We start from the raw sequence: 25,711 nt of genomic DNA, 5'->3' as shown, positions 1-25,711 counted from the left end.
CCAGGCCTCATGGTCAGCTCCCACTCTAGCATTGAAGTCTCCTAGTAAGTAAAGGCTTTCATTGTTGGGGATACTGGATATTGCCTGATCCAGAGCCTCATAAAACTTGTCTTTCTCCTCGTAGGTGGAGTAGAGGGTTGGGGCGTACACACTGAAGATGTTGACCGGGCCTAAGGATGTTGACAGCCGGAGGGCAAGGATTCTCTCAGTACCTGATGATGGAGGTTCAATGAAGGCGATTAGCGTGTTCTTGACGGCAAAGCCTACACCATGCTGCCTAGGTTCATCCAAGGGCTTCCCCTGCCAAAAGGATGTGTAATTGGCTTCCCTGATGGTGCCGCTGTCAGCCAGTCGGGTCTCCTGGAGGCAGGCAATGTCGATGTTCAGTCGGGAGAGTTCTCTGTCAATGACGGCAGTCTTCCGTGCATCGTCGATCTGCTGTAGGTCAGTGGTCAATCCAGGGCACATGGTCCTGATGTTCCAGGTTGCAAAACGAAGAGTTGGAGTCTTTTTATTTCTTCTTTTAGTCTTTCCTGGTGCAGAGTTTTGTGGCCCACTTGTCGAGATGGTTCTCTGAGCTCCACGCACCCAGTGAAGCAGGCAGGCCATGGCGGGCAGCACCTTACTGACTGGGGGCTGCCCAGCTTGAGGCGGGCGGTAGCTGTCCAGTGAGACCTGATGATCTCTCCCACCGTCAGAAGTAACCCCTGGCGCCAAGCTCTACGCCAATCGAGCTTTGACTTAGAACCGGTAAACTGCTACTTCTCGTGTTGTGCCGACGCCGTACGACGACGCTGGAGTGTCCTCTCCAGTGGAGCTATGAAGCCTGGGCAGGGTGGTATGGAGAATCAGCTGTTGCCCATGCAGCAGATCCCCCCTCTCCACGCCGCTGGTGTGCCCAAGGGAACGACGAATGCCGATACAGCTTGGCACCAACGGTGTCGCAGGAGTTGCCGGAATGACGTTGAAGTCAATGTCATACCGCCTTAGGGACTCCATCTCTGGATTTTCTGTCGGGGTTTACTCCCTTAGCCTTTCCCATGAGTGGGTATAGCCACAAGGCAGCAGAGGTTTGGAATCGGAGTTTTCCTTCTCCTTTCAATCTAAATATGAAACATTAAAAATAAAATTGCCATTAATGATGAATTTCCCTGCAAAAGATTTTAACACTGAGATGATGGTACATGATCTTATGGGTCTAGTGATCAGTAATGCTAAAATTATTCAGAACAAAGGCACAAATGAGTCAAGAAAGAAAGGGGGAATCTGATCAGGTACCTTAAATGTGGAGCAGAAGATTGAGCACTTAAATAAAGTAAGGCATTTCCTAGTACAGTGGAACCCTGCTATAATACACTCTGTTACAAAATAAATTCTGATCCAGCAAGGGTCATGTGATGGTTCCTGATTTTTTGTGTGTCCTGGATATGCCTTTTTCTCTGACACTACTCAAAGCATCAGACAAGATGATAAACAGATTTTTAACAAAATCAGTTAAATGTCAGAAATATAAAGATTACAGCCCATGATTAATGTTTATATGGAGCCATCATTAATTTTCATCTAGGATTTGGCAATGTTAATCAGACAGACTTACCAATCCTAGTGAGATCTGAGTAAGTCAGTCAAAAATTTTCCATAAGTCGGACTAATTTTCAGTAATGTGTAATGAAATTTAATTTAATGCTATTGACCAACATGCCTTTAATAAGTTCAGAAGTGTCAACTTAGACTGATGCACCAAACGCAAACATTGTGCTGAAGGAAAACAGTTTTAATTATGCTTCAACCATAATTTCCTCTGGTACAGTTTATGATATGGCAGTTCCTAACACCATGGAGCTTAATAACTTCTTTCCTCATCTCTCAACTTTAGATAATCTTTGTAATTGGATTGTAACAATTTTAAGTGGTAATGAAAATTATCTCTCCTGTCAATAGAGCATACACAGTTCAACAAGACTTCCAATAAATGTAACTGCTCTATCTATAAGATCTATACCCTCTAAGAACCCAACCTGAACTTGATGCTTTGAGAAAAAGTGATCTGATAAGTCTTGGTCAGAACAGCTGTTACTAGGTACAGGATTTGGCTGATGGACGAACACAAACTCTATAGGTTGTTGAGGAAATTCATCCTGATATATTGTCCTGAGAAAGGATGAGATCCAACTCTGTAGGCTGGTGATAAGACTGAGACAAGTTACTTCAGCGGAGAATCTCTCAGGACACTGCATCAATCCGTTGTGGAAATACTGGAAGATGTGGATTCCTAATCACCTCAAGTGGACTATGACTACCCCAACATTCTGTAAATGCTCTGGGGATTGAGGTGAAGCCAAATGGAATAATTAAACACCTACTGGTCCAGATGAAACCAGAGGAATTTTCTGTGTGGAAGAAAGATCAGGATGTGAAGGTATCTGTTCTGAATATTTATGCAGACTGCCCAGTTGATGGATCTTAACCCTAACAAGACCTTCTCAGCAAGGTAGGTGATATTTTTTCAGTAGTCAGACCAATTTTCTGTAAGGTGTAATAAAATATCATTTACTGATAATGTCAAGTTGAAAAACATACATTTAAAAGGTTCAGAAGTGTAATGGGAGACTGATGCATATTTGGTAAACATTATGTTCAACGAAAAGTTTGTACTGTACACCTAGACCTTAATTACCTCAAGTACAGTTTCACAAACTACAGTTCCAAGCATAATGGCTTCTTCCTATCTCTCAAATTCATATAACCTTGGCTATTTCTTTTAATTTCACATGTGATGGCAGTCATCTCCCCTGCCATAAGATACACTCAATTCAAAATATGCTGTATAATAAACATAATTATTGCCCTTCCTGCTTTTTTCTTAAGAATTCTGAATATTCTTTTCTATTTTTGTGTGTTAACTATTTACACTTTTTAAGAGTATGTATTGTTTGCTGAAAATTTCATAAGCAATAGCCTGATCATGCCAGCATTTTGCATGAAAAACATCTGAGGTACTCCTGTAAAGTTAGTCTGATTCACCGACTATCTCCATATATTTTAATGTAAATCCAGGTCCAAATCAAACATGGATAAGCCAGTATTCAGATTTGACTACAATATTTCTGTAATATAAACGTCTTTTCAGCAAGAATTACAGTCAAATCATAGGGGTTGGCAGGACTACTTATGGCAAAAGTCTCTATCCTGAAAAAGTGTTCTATCACAAGAAATTTATTTAAGGTTGAAAGACCGATGAGATGAAAATTTCTTTTTTCAACAACAGTAAGATCTGGGAATAAAAAACTAGAGTCTGGTTGTTTACCACCCTGACTGCACCCTTTGAAGAAGTGTGTGTACATCTTCCCTTAATTGAACCAGTTTAGACTGTTGAAAGAAGATGGGAATTTGTGACACTGAAGCTAGAAGTCATCCTTTATGGTGGAATGGACCCACCAGTTGTCAATGATGCCTGGCCAAATCTTAAAAAAAAGAAGAAACTGCAAGACAGGATGCAACTCCCTAGCGGTGACACCCTCAGTTTTTGTGAGATTGTGGTAGTTTTGGAAATGCTGGTACTGGATTGCCAAAGTACATTAGGTTCATCAATGAAATGTTTTATTAGCTTGTCTGTCGTGTAGTTGGAGCAATTCTGCTTCAAAAGTGTCACATGTCTGATTGACTGGACATACTCTTCAAACACAACTGAATCACAGCTGCCATAATTACACAATATCTATCTTGCTAAATTACATCTGATAAAAGTGTCAGAGTTTAACTGTCACTGATTCGTTTTCATCTCAATGCTCTAGGCTTTTGAATGAGAATCTATACTTCACATCCTTATCAATATCCTTCACTATTTTTCCCCCCATCATTTGACAAAATATCCTTTTTCCTCAGATGATTTTACTTCAATTTGATTTCAGCCACCATTTTGTGTTCTCAAAAAGACTGACCATTTGAAAAGTGTTGTTTGATTGCCTCAAGATTAACTTTCTTGCATGCTGATTGATTAATCACACAACTAGGATATTTTGATCTTTTTCAGCTAGAAAAAGTTTGCAGTACATAGCTAATTGATTGATGAACTTTATGAACCACCCTCCACCCGTTCAAAATTTCTTGAAAATTAAATCCATGGCAATCTGACTGGTATGTTGAGTACACCAAAGGTATATTTTGGGAGTACCCTCTAAGACTGTGAACTCTTTTTTTACATGTTTTACCTCATCACCACTGTGAACCTGTAATAATGATGAGAATGTCCTAAGTCAGGTTATGAACCAAGAAAGGGTGCAAACTATGCACAAATTAATGCACCAAAGTTAAGAAAGAATTGCCATCATCCCTCAGCATGCCGTGGTACCTACCTGTAGAATATGCCCTGAGCATCAGACCCATAAGATGAAATGGTAGACAGGCTATAAACTTGGCTGCTGACAGCTATGCAGTTGAACCAGTTGTACAGCTCCCTTTAAGATGCTGAATACAATGGAACGGACTGCTGCTTTGCAGTGCAACTCATTGATACAGTTGATTTCTGGGTGCAAACAGTTATCGATGGTTGGCCTGGACTTACCAGTTGGCAACCAAGGCAGCAGATGATAGCTGAAGATAAACTCCCACTAGGTCAGCATCAAAGACCATTTGCCATAATTAACAGGCACTGTGACCATGCTAAAACATGCCGGGGAATTTGCACCAGTGGATGATTATAGATAGATCAGTGGAAGGTGGATATCAAACTATCACATTGCCTACGCAGTGGAACAAAAATAATATTCCTAAACACGAGGGCTTCAGAGTATACTGTTAGAATCTAAATCCTGGTAAAGTACATATGATGCTGAAATAAGAGCAATCAGTTTCAGAAAAGTATTTATTAAAAATGTTTCAAATAAATAATGCCCCATGTCAACTTGCAAAAATTTGAAAAATATAAAAATATTTCAATAGCATTTACACTGGCTATGCATTGTAAAAGTATTTGCGGCAAACAATGGAACAATCACATGACAAATGACATATAATGCAAAAGACTATATTACATTTTAACAAACTACTGATTATCAAATAAGAGGGAAGTGTTATGAGTTTCTTACCCGATCCCAGAGGTTGACTTTTTTAAGGAAGTTGATAATAAACTCATGTGCCCTTCTTTTGTCTTTAAGCTGTTGTAGTATGATCACTGATGTAGTGGAGTGCACAGTATCTGTGATGAAAAAAAAATACTAGAGATAATTTTGCTGGCTGGAATTATTTTCATCCAAACTAAAAAAATTCTACAAATTTCAACAAGTTCTATACAAAATGAATTTTCTCCAGTCTTAATTTCGCAACTTCAAGTATAAATTACAAAGGAAAATAATGCTTTCATTTATGCCTTCAATAAATATATAAAGTAAATGAAAATAAATACAGAGATTTAATTAACTTATCTTGTCATCTATTTTAAAGATGTGGCCAGATGTCTGTGTCTATAGTCTAGACCGTGAAAGCTGCCATGATCGATATAGCTGTAATGCCACCAAGTTATATATGGACATTGTTGGTACACAGTTACCAATCTGCTCCTGTAATGGAGTGTTTGTATGAATTGTTAAGAACAAAAATCACACGTAACAATGATGTTAAACAACAGAGTAAATAATGAAGATGAATTCAGATTATGGAGATAATATGAAGAAACAATTTGTAAGGTTCTAGAATTTTTACAATCCATAATGGGAATCTGCAACTGTTCACCATGACAAAGTAACAATCACCAAATTGCTATGTAAACTCAGAATGTTATTTAGAAACCATAATATAACATATGATATACATATTTTATTGAAATCAGATGTTCAGTGTCCTAAACAATGATCTGACAGTGACCGCTTAGGGGTTCATGTTCTAGTGACCTAAGAATGATCTAATGGAAACAGCTTTCTATTTGAAAGTGAATCAAATCCTTTGACAAAATCTGATGCTCTTCAGTATTACTGCTCATATTCCCAAATGCAAATTTATGATTTCATCTGATTGGCTGGTAAAATAAGCAATTATGATAATAACATGGGTCACTAGGACATGGCCCTTAAGCACTGTCACATCTTCATCTAGGACAGAGGAGATCTGATTTTAATCAGATTGTCTCAACTTCTTTAAGATCTCTGAATGCAGAAATTAAAGTGACAAACTAAATCTTACAAAAAGAGTAAAAAACTTTGGTAAATATCAATTCTTGCAGGTAAAAAAAAAACATTTTACATTTTTACATTTCATAAAACCAGTTGGTCACAGTTAATTTTCATTAAAATTGTGACCTCTTCCTTTCATTCCAACCTAAGTGAACCTTATATTCTGACATAAGTGAAACTTATAGTTCAACCTAACTGACCCAAGTTATGAAGTAACTTTACTGTTCTATTTTAATCTAACTGACCCAAGTCAAAATGTAACTTTCAACCTAACTGACCCAAGTCAAGAAGTAACTTTACTGTTCTATTTCAACCTATCTGAATCTTAAATTCTTACCAAGCTGACCTTTGTATTCCGATCTTGCCTATTCAAACCTAAATGACCAAAGACAAGATGTGACTATTCCTCAACTATATGGACCTAACTGACCCATTTTTTCCCTAATATTCAGACCTAACTGCCCCAAGACAAGTGACTTTTTCTGATTCAGACATGATTTTGGTCTTCCATAAAAAAAGCTGAAAAACTTTTAAGGGAAGTTTGGGGGTCCTATCCCAATGGATCTGATGGTTGTAGGGGGCTGTAGGCTGTAGGCCCCCGGCCAAAAACACATTTTACACTCATAAAAAACTGCTCCTGGTGCAACTTATGATCATAAAATAAACCAAAATAATCATTTGAAGAACAATACTAATAAATTTACCAAATTTCACAATATAGGCACATAAATTTGTTCTCCAATACTATTGATGCCGAAGTTATTTCATGTGCATGTCAGTGTTCACATCGTAATTAAGTAACAATAATTTGTCAATTTTTGCAGCAAATATATTATACTTCTCTCTTCTCTTTTTTCTGTAAAATAAACACTCAAATACATCATCTATATACAAATAATCCCATATATTCACGTGTCTTTTTCTCCAATGGACACAACCTGTTGATATGCCAGTTGAGCTCTTTTGCGGCTTTGGCAAAGATTTCTTTAGCCTTCCTTTTTGTCACCACTGACTTTTTTGCTCAATGTACAATCGTTTCTTTTCCTTCTCAATGAGAGCCTTTTTCCTTTCAAGCTGGTGCTTGTATTGGCGACATGCACTGCGCATGTTCTAACAGGGCTACATCTGTTCTCTCATGCAAGAAATCTTTCTTCTTAAAGTAACTGACTGCACTTTTTCCAGATGCCTTGTGAGCTTCCATTTTTTCATATGCAGCTTCTTTTTTAAGCTGTTCCAAACTCTTCCAACCATGATTACCTTAATTTAGCTCTTTGGTGCAGAGGTCCAGTCCTCTAGCATTCAGTTTTCTTATAAACTGACCTATTAAATTTCCATCAACTTTTTGTTCCAGCCATTCCCATTGCCAAATGCTTTAGAAACCTTTACCTAAACTTTTTGTGTCATGCTCTCTCTCAACAACTCGGGATGCCATGTTCTGCAAGCATGCTTCTTCTTTCCATTGTCATTAGTTTCCATTACACGAAGATTCACTGGATGAATTTAAACCTTTGACCAATCAGAATACTCTTTACGAGAGTCATGTGCTAACTAATATATGAAACAAATAATTTACACAGGTCGTTGTGTTTTTTTAAAAACCCAGATTGGAGATGATGTAAAAAAATGAACTATATCAAGAAAAATCTGATTCAAGTCAGGAGAAAAGCATAATTCTGCTTTAAAAGGGAGAAAAATCATGTCTGCTGATTTAACCAACCTAAATGATTCAAGACAATTTTCTTTTCTGACCTATCTGACCCAAGACATGTGACTTTCCAAGACATGCATAACCTCACACAGCATTTGTGTTAAGACTTTCAACTCAAGTCTGAAAAATGCTACAGATAAGCAGTGCATTTGTTCATTTTTTGATGAAGCATGGACTAAAACCAGGTATAAAATCTTTTTTAACTCATGTAAATTATGGAAAACAATGTAAGATCAGAACATTTTATACCAGGTTGTCAATGTACTAATCCTGCCTAAAGTAGTTTTTAAATGGGTGTGATTAATGTCATGATAATTAAAGCTCAGTGGGGTATAATAAATTTGTGTTTTGAGGTGGTCATCAAATACCCGATTTAAAGTACTCCATCATTTCTGAACTAGGGAGCAAAAGAATTTATCAAATTTTTATCTAGAACTCTGAAAGTTCTAACATTTTTGCTGTATTAGTTGAGAAAGAATATGCTGCATCTTTGGATTCAATATGTTCCCATTGGTGTTCAAACCCTTTATGCTGCAGTACAGCGATAGTATTATATGTACTACTTGTGAATGGATAAGTTTTGCTTAAGGCTTTAGTAGGTTGTGGGTGAATGTTCTTTTCACAAGAATAAAACAAACCTAATCGTTTGCTTTCTGCCCATCTAGGATCTGATGCCGGATAATCATCTATCAAGTCCAGACTCAGTTTGGTCACCAATTTGTCAATCTCACTGGAAACACCTTTTCCTGTCACAATGGTCATGGGAAATAACTCTTGTACAAGTTCCTCTGCTTCTTTCTGGAAACAAGATATTACACTTAAAGACACATAATGCAAACAAAACCACAAAACTTCATCTTGCAGATTAAAATCATGGCTAACTTGAATAAGAAAAATTGAAAATTGTATGAGAAATGGTTGTTAGTCTGGATAAGTTGTTCATTTGTGATGATGGAAACAAACTACTATTAATGGGATGAAGTTCACTGCACAACCAAATGTATGTAAAACTGGGTTTATTCACAGAAGAGTTTGCTGAGGGTGGTAATCTGAAAGAGTTGAGTAATCTGAATGGACTAGGAATTTCTTTGAGCTAAAATGTTCAAATAATTATTCAACTTCATTTCAATTGGTAATTATCACTACTATTCTCACCAAGTTCTACTATATTTTAAAATTAAACTATTGGAAACTACTGGCGATAAAATTTGATGTCTGAATGTAAACAGACAATTTCATGATGATAAAATTCAGTGATTTATATTTTTTCATGGACATACAATTTTTAAATTTGTAAGTAAACAGATGCTTTCATAGAGATACAATGTTATGGGCTCATATTATTTACATTAACACTCAAAACAGCAATATCATTTTGTCCATGGTAGATTTAATTCTGTAGATATTCACTGGCCACTCCCTCACCCTACACAATGAAATTAAATCCTCCAATGATATTCCTGAATTTATAGTATTGTTTATTTCTATATCAAGGAAATATGTAATTCCATCTAACAAATTCTGTACACTTTGGTAGCAACCAGCACTCATTCCTGCCACACTGTAAATTCCAGAACAGAGAAAGGTTTTCAACACAATCAAACAACTGGAATGCCAATTCTCTGACCCACTAGTCTACACAACAGACGTCAATTTAAGCAAGTAAAATTTTGTGCAAATAGCCCAACAGTATGAGATACATGTAATTTCTTTTGTAAATTATCCAACTGTACGAGTTACAAATAAACTTTTGTGTAAGTAGCCCAATTGTATAGCTTACCAATAAAATTTTGCATAAATAGCCCATATGTATGAGTTAACAGTAATATTTTTTTGTAAATAGCCCAACTGTATGAGTTACCAGTAAAATTTTGAATAAATAGCCTAAATGTATGAGTTACCAGTAAAATTTTGAATAGATAGTGTAACTGTATGAGTTACCAGTAAAATTTTGAATAAATAACCCAACTGTAAGTTACAAGTAAACTTTTGAATAAATAGCCTAACTGTATGAGTAACCAGTCAAATTTTGAATAAATAGTATAACTGTATGAGTTACAAGTAAAATTTCTGTAAATAGCTTAACTGTATGGATTACAAGTACAATTTTTGTATGAGGAAAAATTAACAAGGTTACAAGTTCTTGTAACTGTTTCCTCCAATTATGATTACTATGCTAGTAGGTCAATACTGGAATTGTTGCCCAATACCAACTGTTCCATACCTAAAATCTTGAATAGGTTTTTTGTAGTGATGCAGCATATATATTTAAAACACCTTCACATCTGGCTTTCTCAATGTATCGCCATAAACATTTGTGTCTGGTGTATCATATTAAACAAATGTGACCCTGTCATATTCATTTCATGATTCCTATAGCATAAAAAAGTAAATGAACATTTTCTTTAGACAAAAATCTACAAACTCTTACCACATTTCCTTTACAGGTCATGATAAAGGCTGCCTTCAGTCGAGCTGGCTTGTCCTCACTAATACTCATATCATGCAATTGTGAGCTGCTGGGGGCAAGACTTGACTGCAAATATAAGGCAAGGGCTTCATTTCAGGTTATATAGCATACATGGGGATATTTCAGAATGACTTTATTTACGATGATTTTTATTTGTGAAAATAATACTGGATGTAATGAAATCAACATAGCTGGAAAACTACAAAATTGTGAACATTCAACAAGAATCTACTTTTTTGACTGTACAAGTAAGTTTCCCAGTACTGATCTCAACAAAAAATGTGCATGGAGCATGAAAAGTAGTCACAGACCTACTTTTACATGCTTTTACATGGTGGTTTAGTAGTTTTCAGATGTATGCATATATCAAGTTTTCTGATTGCACATACAAGTGTGTTCGAGAAACTGACCAAAAAGCTACAAGTGTACATAACCATTATAGTATGAAAAGTTATTTTTTGGTGTATTGCAGTGTAGGACTCTTCCAGATATATGTACTTCTATTTTCATGACTATAAGCAATGGTGAAATTATCTTTAATATAACAAAAAAAAGTATTTGATCAATGGAGCATTCCTCTGGCAAAATTTTCCCTTTTATCTCAATAAACTGATATGTACTATATGATATATGCCACTGAAAATCTGTACAACGAAATGTTCAAGACGACAGCTTAGACAGTCAATGCCTGTAAATCCTAGACCTAACGCGGTTTTAAACTAAAGCCCCCAAGTGGGCTCAGATCATTCACCTGGGTATCTGCTTAACTGCCAAATGCAGAAGAATTTGGTCAAGAAATCATGGCCTGTAGCTTTCAGCAGAAATTTCTTAAAATGATACTGATTGCATATTACATGAAAACAACTGTTTTAATGTTCTGGTATCTTCATCCAGCTTTCACAACCATCAGCATCATTTGCTCAATTCTGAAAGGCCTCAAAATCAGGATGCTTCATGTCAAAGTTGGTCAAATTATGTAAAACTGTTTTCTTTAAATGAAGCTGTTTATATGTTTCTATATTTAGCAATGGTGCAATATTTGAGTAGATCAGAATCAGTTGTATAAAATATAAAGGTTTCAAGCTTTAATGCTTTGCCAAATTATCTCACATTCTGTTAAGCAGTTTTTGTTGAGAAACTTTTAAAGGTTTTTCTCTTTATTAATAGCCGCCATAGCTGATCGTGGCTTGGCATCATTTATACAAACTTAGCAATGCTTTTCATGCCAGAATGCCTTCTCTCATATTTGGTCAAATTCTGTTGAACGCTTTTCATGCCAGAATGCCTTCTCTCATAGTTGGTCAAATTCTTTTCTGAAAGTTGCTTAAAAGATTCTCTATTTTCAGTAATGGTGCCTATATTTGATGGCAAAGAAGCAACATTTGTAAAAAGCTTGCACGGTCTTCATGTCCAAATACTGTCTTAAAAATTTAGCCAAACTCTGAAAAGCAGTTTCTAAGCCGTCACTGAAACCATGATTGTTTCTGTGAAATGCGGTTAAAGCTTCTGATAAATCATTTAAAGGTTTTGTCATTTTTAGTAATGGCGGCCATAATTCATTGTGTATCCGTCTCAGTTACATAAATCTGAAAGCACACTATGCTAGGATGATTTCAGTCAAATTGGGTAAAATTATGTTTTAAAGTGGTTTTTGAGAAGTCATTTGAAGGTGTTCTCTTTTTGTAGTAAAAATCATAATTGAAAGCATTCAATGCCAAAATGCTTTCTCCAAAATTTGATCAAATTCTGTTCAGATGATTCTTTGGAAAGTATGCTCTTTTTGGGGTTGGGTGGAGTGGTGGGAGTGGGAGTGGGGTAACTGGGACAATACTTGATGGCAAATCAGCACCATCTGTACTAAACTAACAGGTTTTCATGCCAAAATGCTGCATGCAAGTTTGGCTGAAAATGGAGGAATGTTTTTTCCTTCAGAAACAAATATGCTGATGAACAGATTCCTATACCATAAGCTAATTTGGCTTTACAGCCTGGTTAGCTAACAACTTGACCACTGAAACAATTATAGCACTGATACTTTCCTCCCTTTTTTCATCTGAAGACAGTAAATGTTTAATGCTAAGAACATCCCAGTATTAAAATCACAAGTTAAGAGCAGTCAAATGTCTCTATCAGACATGAATTATTCTTTTTTCCGTTTGGATGAAGATTTTTTATATATATATATATGAATGGGATTGCTATCCGATAGTGGGGATACAACAATACCATCCATTACTTTTAATAGTATTTGTCTCAATAACAGTGCCAATGAGTAATGCTGAATGATCCCCTGTCACCTAAACAAGTTCACTTAATCAAGTTCAAGATATTGAATCCCTGTCGCCTGATCAAGTTCAACATAATGAACCCTGTCGCCTAATCCAGTTCAAGATATTGAACCCTGTCGCCTAATCAAGTTCAACATAAAAACCCTGTTGCCTGATCAAGTTCAACATAATGAACCCTGTTGCCTAATCAAGTTCAAGATAATAAACCCTGTCGCTTAATCAAGTTCAAGATACTGAACCGTGTCGCCTAATCAAGTTCAACATAATAAACCCTGTCGCCTAATCAAGTTCAACATAATGAACCTTGTCACCTAATCAAGTTCAACATAAAAACCCTGTAGCCCGATCAAGTTCAACATAATCTTCAATAAAATGTGCTGATCATGGAATATGCCAATGTCACATTCTATAAATGGAACTGGATACACAAGGCTGTATTACTAAAGTGACAGCTTGGTAAATTCAACTGTATACACAAGACTCCATTACTAAGGTGACAGCTTGGTAAATGGAACTGGACAAACAAGACTCCATAGCTAAAGTGACAACTTATTGAATGGAAGCTGGATGCACAGAACCAGATTCCATCATTAAAGTGAAATTTGTAATAACTGGGAACTGGATAAAGAAGACCAGACTGCATTACTCAAGTGAAATTTGTGATAACTGGGAACTGAACATACAAGATCCTACTCCATTACTAGTTTAATAGATAGGAACTGGACACACGAGACCAGACTGCATTACTAAAGTAAAAGTTTAAAGGGTTGATTTTGGGGGTTGAATGCCATTTCTCAACACATGAGAGTCTATACATGGTGGCCAGTATATCTGGTGGAAGAATGGAAAAAACTGGGAAGAGCCACAGACCTATGGGAAGCTACTGGCAAGCTTTCTCACTTACGTAAGTTGGCCTTTAATAAACAGAAACTGGATAAACCAGATCAAACTCCTTAACTAAATTTTAAAAGTTTAATATACAGGAACTGGACACACAAGACTAGATTACATTCATGTTTCAGGTTTTTAATTTCCTTGACAGCTAAGAAATAATATCCACCTTTCTAATTCAACTTCTAAGAAAATACCCCTTAACTCGCACAAATATGAAAGACAGGACCTCACATTTCAATACATTACAGACAGCTATCTGTCTAACAATCTAACTAATCTATTTATCTATTCACTCATGTACCATTCTAAATTTATTGTGCTGTGCTAGTGACTTGAGACAAAATGTTCAGATGGAAAAGATGCCCAAAAAAAAGACAAAATGGTGCAATAAAGAATACAGAAACATAAATTAATCAATTTTCAAACTCTTTTACTATCAGGTCAAAATCACAAACTTGTACAAACAACTTACCGAATCACCTTTCACAAAGGATTCCTCACCAAATTCATCTAACATGCTGAAAAAGAAGAAATTTCATGCCAGTCTTTTGCGGGATGATGACAAATGTATGAAACAGGAAAGACAATATCAACACAATAAAAACACTATAAACAAAAACTGAAGCCAATATTAATTCTTCATAATTTCTGCTTGCTTATATTCAAGGAAGGCTAACTTGTGAGTGGCCTATTTTGGAGTACAACTATTAATAAATGTTGGTGAAGAAATTGGATTTTGTGTGTACTTTTGTGTACTTCTAACTTCTTATGTAAGTAACAAGAACATTAATCAGGGTTAGTAACATATATCTTTCAAAAATTTTAAAGGTTCTTTTCAAGGTTTTTCAAGGATCAAAATCATGTTTTTCAAGCTGCATTATTACATTCATTTTAAAGGATCCATAAATGAAGCTTTATGTAAACTAGTTAATACTTACTATTTCTCCATACGAGGAACATTTCTTGCACAAAAAAATTTATATAAAAAAAACAACATGAAGTCAATAGTATGATCACTGATATCATTTCCAATAATATTAAACATCCTACATCTGGGCATTAGAATAATGTAGTCACTGAACAAAGTTCATTTTAGTTTTGAGCACTATGCTATTTACAAAGTCCAAAATATTTTAGAATGAATTTTTCAGTTCTTGTAGCTTGTCATCAAGCTGTTTTTCAAGACCTCCAAGTCTATCAATTTTGTCCTTTTCACTTTTCCTCAAATTATTTTGATGTCGTGATAAAGGAGATTTTCCAATGGATCTTTGCTTTCAATGCATAGTCATCAGCAGCAGCTGTCATTGTCTCAAAGTCTTTTTTCAGTACCTTCCTTTTCTTCTTCACTCATCCCCATAAACAAAATAAAGGTATCTGTTGTTTTTTAAAAATTATTGCTTATTTAAAAACAGCGTATGAATATTTTAAACTATTCCATATTAGACATATATTTCTCTCAGCTTAGCTGTATTCTATATTTTTAGATTATCATGTTCATTACAATTATTGTTCATCCTATTTCCACTCAATCCCAAATTAAGACTACATATAGTTTCTACTTTAAAACTTGAATCTCTGTGTTCACAGACATACTTCTTTCATCAAAAATGATTTCATGCTGAAGGCTTCTTGTTTTGCCTGTATAAGCACCATTACAAGACAAGAGCTTGTGGTTTTTTTTCATCTGCATGTGACTGTGGAGCACTTTCTCCCATCGCACGCAAATCAATATCCTTCTGGCATAATTTGCATTTTGAAAGCTCTCTGAGAAGGATCTTATAATCCAAACTTTATATTTTTCTTCATCTAGCCACCAAAGTTGCAATCAGCAGCCATATATGTCAAAGCAAATGATTCAAATTTAAACCACTTCTACATCCAGGCTTCATACAATTGGAAGTTCAAAATGTACGACTGTGCAGTGGCCAGCATGTGTGTATTGTTAGGACTCTACGGTCAGAAACTAAGTAACAGAAAGAAGCAAAACCAACAAATTTTGTAAAACTTAACAAACAATTTAGTTATCATTGTTATAAATGAAAATGAGAGAAGAACTTACAGTATTATGAAGTGAATCCAAAATAATCCAGATAACAAACAATTTAGTTATCTTTGTTATAAATGAAAATGAGAGAAGAACTTACAGTATTATTAAGTGAATCCAAAATAATCCAGAAGGAAAGATCTTACGAAAATCACTACAATTAACAGTCTTGAATAAAAACTTTAAAAAATCATTTATAATCATGTACTAGGTTACAAAAAGTATTGATATACATAACATATATATATATATATATATATATATATATATATATATATATATATATATATATATATATATATATATATATATATATATATATATATATATAGAGGAGCCTCATTAATTCAGACTCTGTTTATCCAGAAACCTCACTATCCAGAAATAATTCAATGGGTATGGAATTCCTAAATGTTAATTTGCTTCATTATCAAGAAATCGGAATTCCAGATCCGAAAATCAAAATCGGGAACCAAAGTGTAAAATTACAATAAAACAGTTGATTGATTTAAGCTGTGGACAGTATAGGGCTTCATTTCCAATAAAATGGGGACATCAATAATCAGCTCATTAGCAGCTATAACAACTGTAAAATAAGACTTATAAAAATGACTGCATTTTATTAGTTTACCATAATGCATGAAGTAATTACGTGAAATAAACACAAGTCAATAGATGTATTCATTAATTTATTTCAAACATCAATGACTATATGGTACATTTACAACTAGTATATACAGGTACATGTACATGAATACGGTATGATGACGTCGTAAAATAAAAATGTGCATGATTCAATTATCCGGGAAACTTGTTAATCCGGACATACAGTCGAACCCACGTTTCTGAAGTGGAACCGCCAAATTCTCTCTTTGTCTTACCATTTTCTCATCGGTTATGTCGATTCTTTTATGTCGCCGAACCCTAATATCTCGAGCACAAAAGAGGGCCAAATTTGCCACTTAATGTCGGTTATCTCGATCCCCATGACCAATCGCCAGCTTTTGAAAATGTTAGTTATCGATGCCACTTCACCATCTCACTACCATATTTTCGCGTATATAAGACGCGTCTTATACAAAGTTTTACGTACCCCTCACCCAAGGTGCGTCTTATATTAGTGGGTGTCTTATCTAAGTATTTTTTAACTCGAACAAACGGTACAGTGTGTGATATTGAAGGATGATTATTGCAGTCGATATTCACGTTTCACGATTTTCATTCCTAGTTGTAAAAACAATTGGGTAAGTGTTCAGTAAATACCACGTGTACCAATCCAATGCAGGGCCTGGGATCGTCCTGGGCTTCGCCAATGTCGCAAATTGCGATTTTTTTCCCTTATTGGCGACAAAAATGTCCCATCTGGCGATTTTTTTGGTGACAGACTTTTTGGTTATTTAATTTGTACAAACAATCATGGATTTGGACTGGATAAATTAAAAGGGAGAACGAAAGGAAGCCACAAACTTGACTAAGCAATGCATTGGAATCAATCAGTACACAAATGATCTTTTGTTTGTATCGACAACCCCATCTTAGCAGTGCATTGTTACATCATAATCTGCTTATGCTGACATCTGGGCCGAGTACTGTATGCTGTGACAGTCAATCATGCTACCGTACTATACCTACAACTGGCCGACTTCTGAAGACACGAATAGAACAGATAAAATTAATGGAATGGTTAATCCTTCTGTTTGTTGGCTGAGATATGATAAAAAGTTAAAACAGATGTTCTATGATGCATGTATCAAGGCAAAGTTCGTCAATTAATTTACAACTGGCTGTGATATTTTGAAGAAGGAGTATGTCACCAAACATAAATCCAGGCGGTGTAAATAATATTTGTGCATTTTACTCATTGATCTTTTCCTTTTGCCATCAATCCCGTGTTACGGTTACAGAGACTTAAACTCCGCAAGAAGAAATAGCAAACAACAAATAAACAAGTTTTGCATAATTAAAAATAATTATTTATTTCTCAAAATACAGGAGTGAAAGAATCCCTATATTGGGTGTTAACTTATGCTACAGTAATATATATGGTCCAATATTGCCAGGTGTTGACTCGTGTAAGTTTCTTTCATGGGAATGGAGATCCTATTTTGCAAGAACACGGTCTTTTGATTTTTTAATTTACCTCTTGCGATTGGTTACGTTTATGCTAGCTTTGGACTAACCAATAAAATGATCGTACTTGGTTCACTGCGCATGTGCTGAGTTCACGTAGCACGTGATCATGGTCCGTATGGTCGTTCACTCCAATGACAGTTCACTCACTCTCGTTGATCTTGTCTGAAGGATAACATGCTGTAGCTATTCTGTTTATTTTTCCCTTCTAAAAATGTCTGGAGGTGTTAAGAGAAAACTGGACAATCAGTCAATAGAGAAAAAGTATGAAATCATACTGCAGCTAGAAAAAGGAACAAAACCGGCAGACCTTAGTCGTCAGCATGGCATTCAGCAAACACCATTTCAGGATGGAAAAAGAAGGCCGACATGATAAAGCAAATGTACGAGAAGTCTGTCTTTGATCCAGCAAGAAAAAAACTTAGAGTGGCTGAGCACAAGATGTCGACGATGCAGTGTTTCAATGGTTCACAAATACGCGAGCAACAAACCTTCCCGTCAATGGTCCCTTGCTGATGGAGAAGGCGGACATCCTTGCTGCAAAGCTAGGACACCCTGACTTTAAAGCAAGTCAGGGGTGGCTGGATCGTTTCAAAAAGAGGCACAACATTGTCTTCAAAGCAATTTGTGGAGAGAGTGCTGCGGTTTAACAGGAACAAGTGGATTCATGGCTGAAGACTCAAATGCGCACAATTTTGGATACCTATGAGACTCGGAACTTTTTAATGCTGATGAAACTGGGGTGTTTTGGAAATGCCTTCCAGACAAGACTATGGCGTTTCGTGGGGAGGCTTGTCACGGTGGAAAAAAGTCGAAGGACCGACTTACAGTGCTAGTTGCTGCTAACATGGATGGAAGCCAAAAACTCCCGCTCTACGTTATAGGAAAGTCCAAGAATCCCAGATGCTTTAAGCAGACCAAAGTTCTCCAATGTGATTACGATGGCCAGCCAAGCGCCTGGATCACAGGAGATCTATTCAGTGCATGGGTGAAAAAGTGGGACAGGAAGTTCCAAGCAGAGAAAAGGAAGGTGGCACTGATCGTGGACAACTGTAGAGCTCATCCGGATGTTCCTGGTCTCAAGGCCATTAAGATCTTTTACCTCCCACCTAACACAACGAGTAAGCTCCAACCAATGGACCAGGGGATAATCCAAGTGCTTAAGGTGTACTACAGGAAAATGTTGATGCGCCAATACCTGCTCCATGATGAAAAGAAGGCACAGTACACCCCTTCTCTTCTAGATGCAATGAACTTCCTGAGATCAGCCTGGAATGACGTGAAGAAGGAAACAATCTCAAACTGCTCGATGCACTGCGTCATTCAGGATATTTCCGATGATGAGTTTCAGGCACAGTGCTGTGCAGCCGCAGAAGAACTCGCGGAAGTGGCAGAAAAATCAAGCCTTACAGATGCTATCTTGGAAGAGGAGGCACAGGAGTTAGCCATCACTGTCCAGGAATTCCGAGATTACACAGAAATCGACAAAGACGTCGTTACTGATGGCGTGATCACCGATGAAGACATTGTATCAAGTGTGCAGTCAGCACAGGCAAGCACATCTGCATGCGGCAATGACAAAGAAGATGAAGAAGATGCGGACAAAGATTTGGAACCAATTCCCTTAGCTGGTGAGGTGGTAGAAATGCTACAGAAAATTTGACGGTATGGTTCTTTTGTAGGAGATTAACTGTTTTAGACAGCATAAATAATATTGAAGCATTTGTTTTCAAGCAGACTGTTAAAGGCAAAAAGCAACAAAGCATCAAAGACTTTGTAAAGAAACCATAGTAACCGTGTGTACGATACTTTTCAGAGCTGTGTCAGAGTGAAATGACTCGCGAATTTAATTTTGACACTGGCTAGCTTTTTGTAAAAACGAACTACACCCCGCACGTTTTTTGTGATTTTGAAAGCGATCTTTGTGTTTGCAATGTTGGAGAATATAATAAAGGTTTGTATCGAGAATCGACGGTGGTTTGTATTGTATACTGGTAAATCTCTGCTGTTAGTTGGTGCACATATGCCTTTTGTTGTTAGCAAACATGTATGTACATTTTTATAGCATGCCGATCGCTTCATCAAACAAATCACGGCAACGCTGTTGTGTAAAAAAACCTCCAAAAACACGGTTATGTACATTCTCATTTATTAACGCACATCATGTACATAAAGAAATTTCAAGCACATGTTAATATATTGCCGCCATATTGGTTTTCGTTTATCTCGATCATCGGTTACCTCGACGCTTTTTGGCAAACCCCTAGGCCGGCGACATAACCGGGTTCAACTGTATTCACTGGGAACAAAGATGTCCGGATTTACAAGGCTCCTCTGTATATATATATATATATATATATATATATATATATATATATATATATATATATATATATATATATCTCTTGTACATATACCTTTTAATAGCAACAATCCATTGGTTAGTTATAAACAAACTCTCTGGTATTTACCTAGCATCCTGTTTGTGACTGGAGGAAACAGAGAAAAGTCCCTGTATGATGGAGAAGAATAGAGCCTCAGAGTCTGATACACCTGCAAGGGACAATAATTTACAACACTGACACAAATTTTTGAAGGTCAGCTTTATCATGCCTGATAATCAAATAAACCTACAATTGATATTTCAGCTATTAACGCTAACTTTAATCACCCAAACCTAAAACATTTACAAAAAAAAAGCTATTTCTCCAAAAATGATAAGTTTTCTAATTTATCTCTTTCATAACGAGTAAGGTAAGAGGAAAAACTCCACCCAAACTCAAATGTGTTACTGAATTTTTTGAACTGCTTTATACTGTAATTACTTAACTCTCTGCATGATTGTGATGATGTAATTACATGTATTTAGAAATTCGTATTAATCCTACTGGACAGAACTAATAAGATAAGTAGGTCATGCAGAAAATAAATTCAGCCCAGAGTGATCTAAACAACGAAATGTTTATAACTAAATTTTTGTTGCAATTTTGTATCTTTATATTTTAACTCAACTTTTAATTTACACTTTATAGCCAGTATCTTACAAACGTGTACTATGACTGGGTATAAAAGAAACAAAACAAAAACAACCCATTCTTTCTTATCAGAGATGGGGTAGGATAACGTGTAGATACAATCAGAGATTAATATTATTTTTGCATTTAACAAAAAAATATTTGTTTTAGTCTGCTTAATAAGCTATTATCATCGTCAATCTCTGGAAGTAAGATTTTACTAGATAAAACAATATCCTGATTTAATCATCCATTAGGAGGTGTAGATTTTACTAGGTAAAACAACATCCCGATTTGATCATCTATTCAGGAGGTGTTGTGATAAAAATTCTTCAAAATGGCTGCTGTGGTGGAGATCCTGTCAGGAACAAAACCTATTCATTCTGCAAAAATTGTCCCTATTTCCTTATAGCATGGGAACCCCGTAAAAAGGTGCTGGTTTGAGTCTTACCATTAGATTAGCCCCGGTTGTCTACTTTTGTGTGATTGGGAAGGCATTTTACTCCAACTGGCTCCATACTAAATAACTTACTTGATCTGCTGTGCTGCCCAACATAAAACCAATATACACGATGTTTATATTATAGTGTATGCCAATAAAAACATTTTCAGCATGGGATTTAGAAGTGTGTGTGTGTGCTTCTGGAGACAAACAAAATTCACTTAATTAAAATCTTCAAAATCCATTGTAAGCAATCTAAAATTTACCTCCAAATACAGTGTGACCCCGCTATAACACGGTAGTTGGGAGCCACAGAACCTGACCACATTATAGACTGAACTGTGTTATAAGCAACCAAGACATATATAATAGTTTACTTAGAAAACCACGAATTGGTACATATACGTGAATACTGTTTATATATACATGTCTAATGTATAGCATGAATAGTATCAACACCGTGTACTCACCCACGAACCTCATCATATACATTGAATCCACAATACAAGTAATTCCATTGAAAATATGCACACACACAGCTTTAAAATATTCAATAATTTTGTCACAGGTCATACTGGTCTGAATTCAGTGGAAAAATATAGCACAATCACGTAACAAATGACGAAGCACATTTACTTTTCAGTACGTCCCAAGTCGGTAAAAGTTAGTTTGTGTTTTAAGTCGCCATTGGTAGCATTTGTAAGCAAACACTTTTTCTCTACAAAAAGAAATCTTTCACGACACAGTTAACGTGTTACAGTCACATCGGAAAATGCAAAAATCCATCAGATTCCATCATGTTTATATAAGTTTGGTACTGACTTCCTTTGATGAAACATTCTTTGTTTTTATTGAAAGATTGTAGTCGGCTATCTTTGATCAAGGGTGCATGCGTTAATGAAGTCAATGCTAAAGGACAGCTTTGGAGAACCAAACAAATGCCCATTTCTTATTGTGGCCGCAACATCAAATAATTGTATTGCATGACTGAGACTGATTTTTTTTTTCTCCATTTGCTGAGTACGTTTTCATAACAATTGGTGCTTCAAAGGGAATCTGTTTCCTTTGAAATGTCAGCAAACTGTTTTATCTAGGTAGATTTTTGAAAAGAAATTGGCCATCATTTGGACTATTCAAGTTACTGTCCCTTCATGCCTATTGAATAAACCAATAAGTAAGATGTAGTTTTTATCTTGTATTTAAAAAAAATTACATTTGTGGTAGCAGCATAATGCTGCCTTCCACGCATGCGTCTGAAAATTAACAAAAGGTCAACAGACGATAGAGAAGCAGGTGTTCTGGTTTGATGACAGGGATTATTACAGAGCATGCGATTGTTCTGAAGGATTTAATTCTGAGTGAAAAGAAGAGGAATTTTACTTACCATCCACATACAAATGTCAGTCTTTGTAAACAGATTAATTACTAATGAGTGGCCGAAAATCCGATGAAAGATAGATTACGAGATAATACCTCATCCGGTTGATCCCCGTTACCAGAAATGTCAACAACAAAAAAGTGAATATTTCACAACATACAGTACTCATGCTAGATGTCATAATAAGTGGATTATAATACAACAATGCACTGTTTAGATGGTTTGTCAATATGGACAAAGAACTTGTTTATGTAACAATAGATCAATTTCAGTGCATTTTATATCCAGTTTGCGGCTTCCTTTCATGGGGCCTCTGAATTTCTGCACTCCAAACCAATGGTTGTATATAAAAGTTTAAACAGCCAACACCATTGCCAATAAAAAAAATTCGCCACATGGTATGTTTTGCCGCCAATAAGAAAAAACAATCCAAATCTGCAACAATGGCGAAGACTTACGCAATCCCACAATAAACTTTTTATGGGTTATTTTTCGCATTTTTAAGAAGAAATAACTACTTTTTCAGGTATGAGAAAAATACATATAAAATTTCAGGAGCCAAGCCATGATTGTCTTGTATTATTCATATGCGATCTCTTTCTCAAAGTGATAAAAAAAATGATGTTTTTTTCATACTTTTAAGAAATATTTTTTTTTGTGTACAAGAAAAATACATGTATAAGAAATTTCGGGAGCCACACCACAACCGCGTATATCCGAATTTGTGTTATAACGGACCGTGCTATAGCGGGGTCACACACACTGTATACTAAAATGAAATGCTAAAATAAAATCACACCCATATTTACCAAATATGCCCAAATTCCCCAAACGAAAATTTGATTGATATACTGCATTATTAAAGAGGGTAAATTTACAAATCAATACTAACCTGCCCCAATAATCTTTCCACCTGGGGGGTTTAGCTCCTCAACTGCTGTGCCAGAAGCTGAAATAGAATTTAAAGTATAGTTTTCAGAAGTCAAGTTTACATTTTAGAATGATAATGCACACATTCTTTCAACTGTGATCAAGAAGAGCTGTCAGAGGAAAAACCAAGTTCATTGCATTTGCCAAAATAAATTAATTTCTCCCTATAATAAATACTTTAGTGATTAGAAAATAGTTTATAAATTAACAGCAAATCCAAGTAGGATGGTGAAAAAGATCTGCTCACTCTTCTCCTTTAATCAGCATATCAACTTCTACAAAATTCCAGATCTTCTATTACAATTTACATACAATATACAGAATTCAACAGCCCTGGGCCAAAAACATAAAAATGGCCTAAATGTATGTATTATATAGTAAACGTTACCAAGCTATTAGTGTCGTCTATGTCTGACAGACCTGGGGCTCTAAAAATTAACTGGCTGTCTAAATTATGCTGCACATAAGGCTCTAAAAATTAAAATGGCTAGTTACATCATGCTAAACAAAAGGCTCTAAAAATCAACTGGCTAGTTACGTCATGCTACACAAGGCTAGTTACATAATGCTACACACAAGGCTCTAAAAGCCAACTGGCTAGTTACATCATGCTACACACAATGCTCTAAAAACCAACTGGCTAGTTACATCATGCAACACACAAGGCTCTAAAAGTCAACTGGCTAGTTACATCATGCAACACATAAGGCTCTAAAAGTCAACTGGCTAGTTATATCATGCTACACACAAGGCTCTAAAAACCAACTGGCTAGTTACATCATGCAACACACAAGGCTCTAAAAGTCAACTGGCTAGTTACATCATGCTACACACAAGGCTCTAAAAACCAACTGGCTAGTTACATCATGCTACACACAAGGCTCTAAATGTCAACTAGCTAGTTACATTATGCAACACATAAGGCTCTAAAAGTCAACTGGCTAGTTACATCATGCTACACACAAGGCTCTAAAAACCAACTGGCTAGTTACATCATGCTACACACAAGGCTCTAAAAACCAACTGGCTAGTTACATCATGCTACACACAAGGCTCTAAAAGTCAACTGGCTAGTTACATCATGCAACACATAAGGCTCTAAAAGTCAACTGGCTAGTTACATCATGCTACACACAAGGCTCTAAAAGTCAACTGGCTTGTTACATCACACTACACAAAAGGCTCTAAAAGTCAACTGGCTTGTTACATCATGTTACACACAAGGCTCTAAAAGCCAAATGGCTAGTTACATCTTGCAACACACAAGCTCAGTCAGATTAAACAATGATCAACAGTATCACTGCCAAGTAGTTATTGAGCCACAGCTGATGATAGTTTTTTGGATGATTTCATGTCATTTTCATACAGATGTGCTAAAGACTGTGAGTAGCCTCTACAAAACTAAAGCACTCTTGGTTGTTTACAAGGCTATCCAGTATATTCTCTAGATTAGATCTGAGTGTTTTCTTTTTTTTAAATAGGGGAGTTTTTTTCTTTTTTAAACCTACAAAAACCCAGTGAAATTGTAATTGCTCATATTTAAAAGAAATACTGTACCTGAACAGATGATAATCTTCTGGTCATCATAGATAAATATTTCATCTCCATCCACTCTCAATAACTGATAGCTAAACAGCTCATATTCCAAGTTCTCCTACAATGGATTCATTTAAAAAATAAGACATCATTTAATTCAACTATTTTCAAATTAGAGAAATAATGGCCAATTTGCCGATATAATTATACCTCAATTCCCCAACACCCCCACTCCTACCAAATGATGAAGATGAGGCTATAGTTTTTAAAAAAAACCATAACTCTTATGAAAATTGTGTGAGTACAATTGTTTGTCAACATTTCTTCTTGCGATGACCATAATATTTACTAAGCTTCACAGTAATCCACTAAAAACAGTAATACAAAAACCTGTCATGTGCTGGATTCAGCTACATGTATAAAAAATTACAAAAATCAAGACACTACAATGATATGTCAATATCTGCATCTTTAAATGAGGACCATAATATGTACAAAGTTTCACAGCAATCAGTAACAAACTGCAAGATAACTTGCAGTCACAAGATTATGTCGTGAACTTCATGCAGCTGCAGGACAAAAAGGGCAATAACCCTAAGAAAAATTGCAGGAGTGAAGTGATTTGTTGATATGTACATTTTCAGTTGATTACAATAATACTAACTTTTTTTGAGGCAATCCATAATAAACCACTGGACTAGTTGCACTAA

The 25,711-nt window shown here is 35.8% G+C and overlaps 1 protein-coding gene across 1 annotated transcript in view; it reads right to left on the bottom strand.

Annotated features, from left to right (window-relative positions):
- LOC149804374 (nuclear pore complex protein Nup133-like) overlaps nucleotides 1-25,711 on the bottom strand; it is a 128,712-nt gene that overhangs the window by 66,821 nt on the left and 36,180 nt on the right. The window contains exons 12-18 of the mRNA XM_089939524.1: nucleotides 25,023-25,119; nucleotides 23,428-23,484; nucleotides 20,173-20,254; nucleotides 14,000-14,045; nucleotides 10,307-10,411; nucleotides 8,514-8,673; nucleotides 5,088-5,197 (exon numbers count right to left, since the gene is read on the bottom strand). Coding sequence (XP_089795650.1) covers nucleotides 5,088-5,197; nucleotides 8,514-8,673; nucleotides 10,307-10,411; nucleotides 14,000-14,045; nucleotides 20,173-20,254; nucleotides 23,428-23,484; nucleotides 25,023-25,119 — 657 coding nt within the window. The remainder of the gene's footprint in view (nucleotides 1-5,087; nucleotides 5,198-8,513; nucleotides 8,674-10,306; nucleotides 10,412-13,999; nucleotides 14,046-20,172; nucleotides 20,255-23,427; nucleotides 23,485-25,022; nucleotides 25,120-25,711) is intronic.

This window comes from Sinohyriopsis cumingii, chromosome 2 (genome assembly GCF_028554795.1).
Source record: "Sinohyriopsis cumingii isolate HCF-2022 chromosome 2, ASM2855479v2, whole genome shotgun sequence".
NCBI lineage: Eukaryota > Metazoa > Mollusca > Bivalvia > Unionida > Unionidae > Sinohyriopsis > Sinohyriopsis cumingii.
The sequence above is the reverse complement of the archived record's forward strand: the minus strand, read 5'-3'. Positions and strand labels throughout refer to the sequence as shown.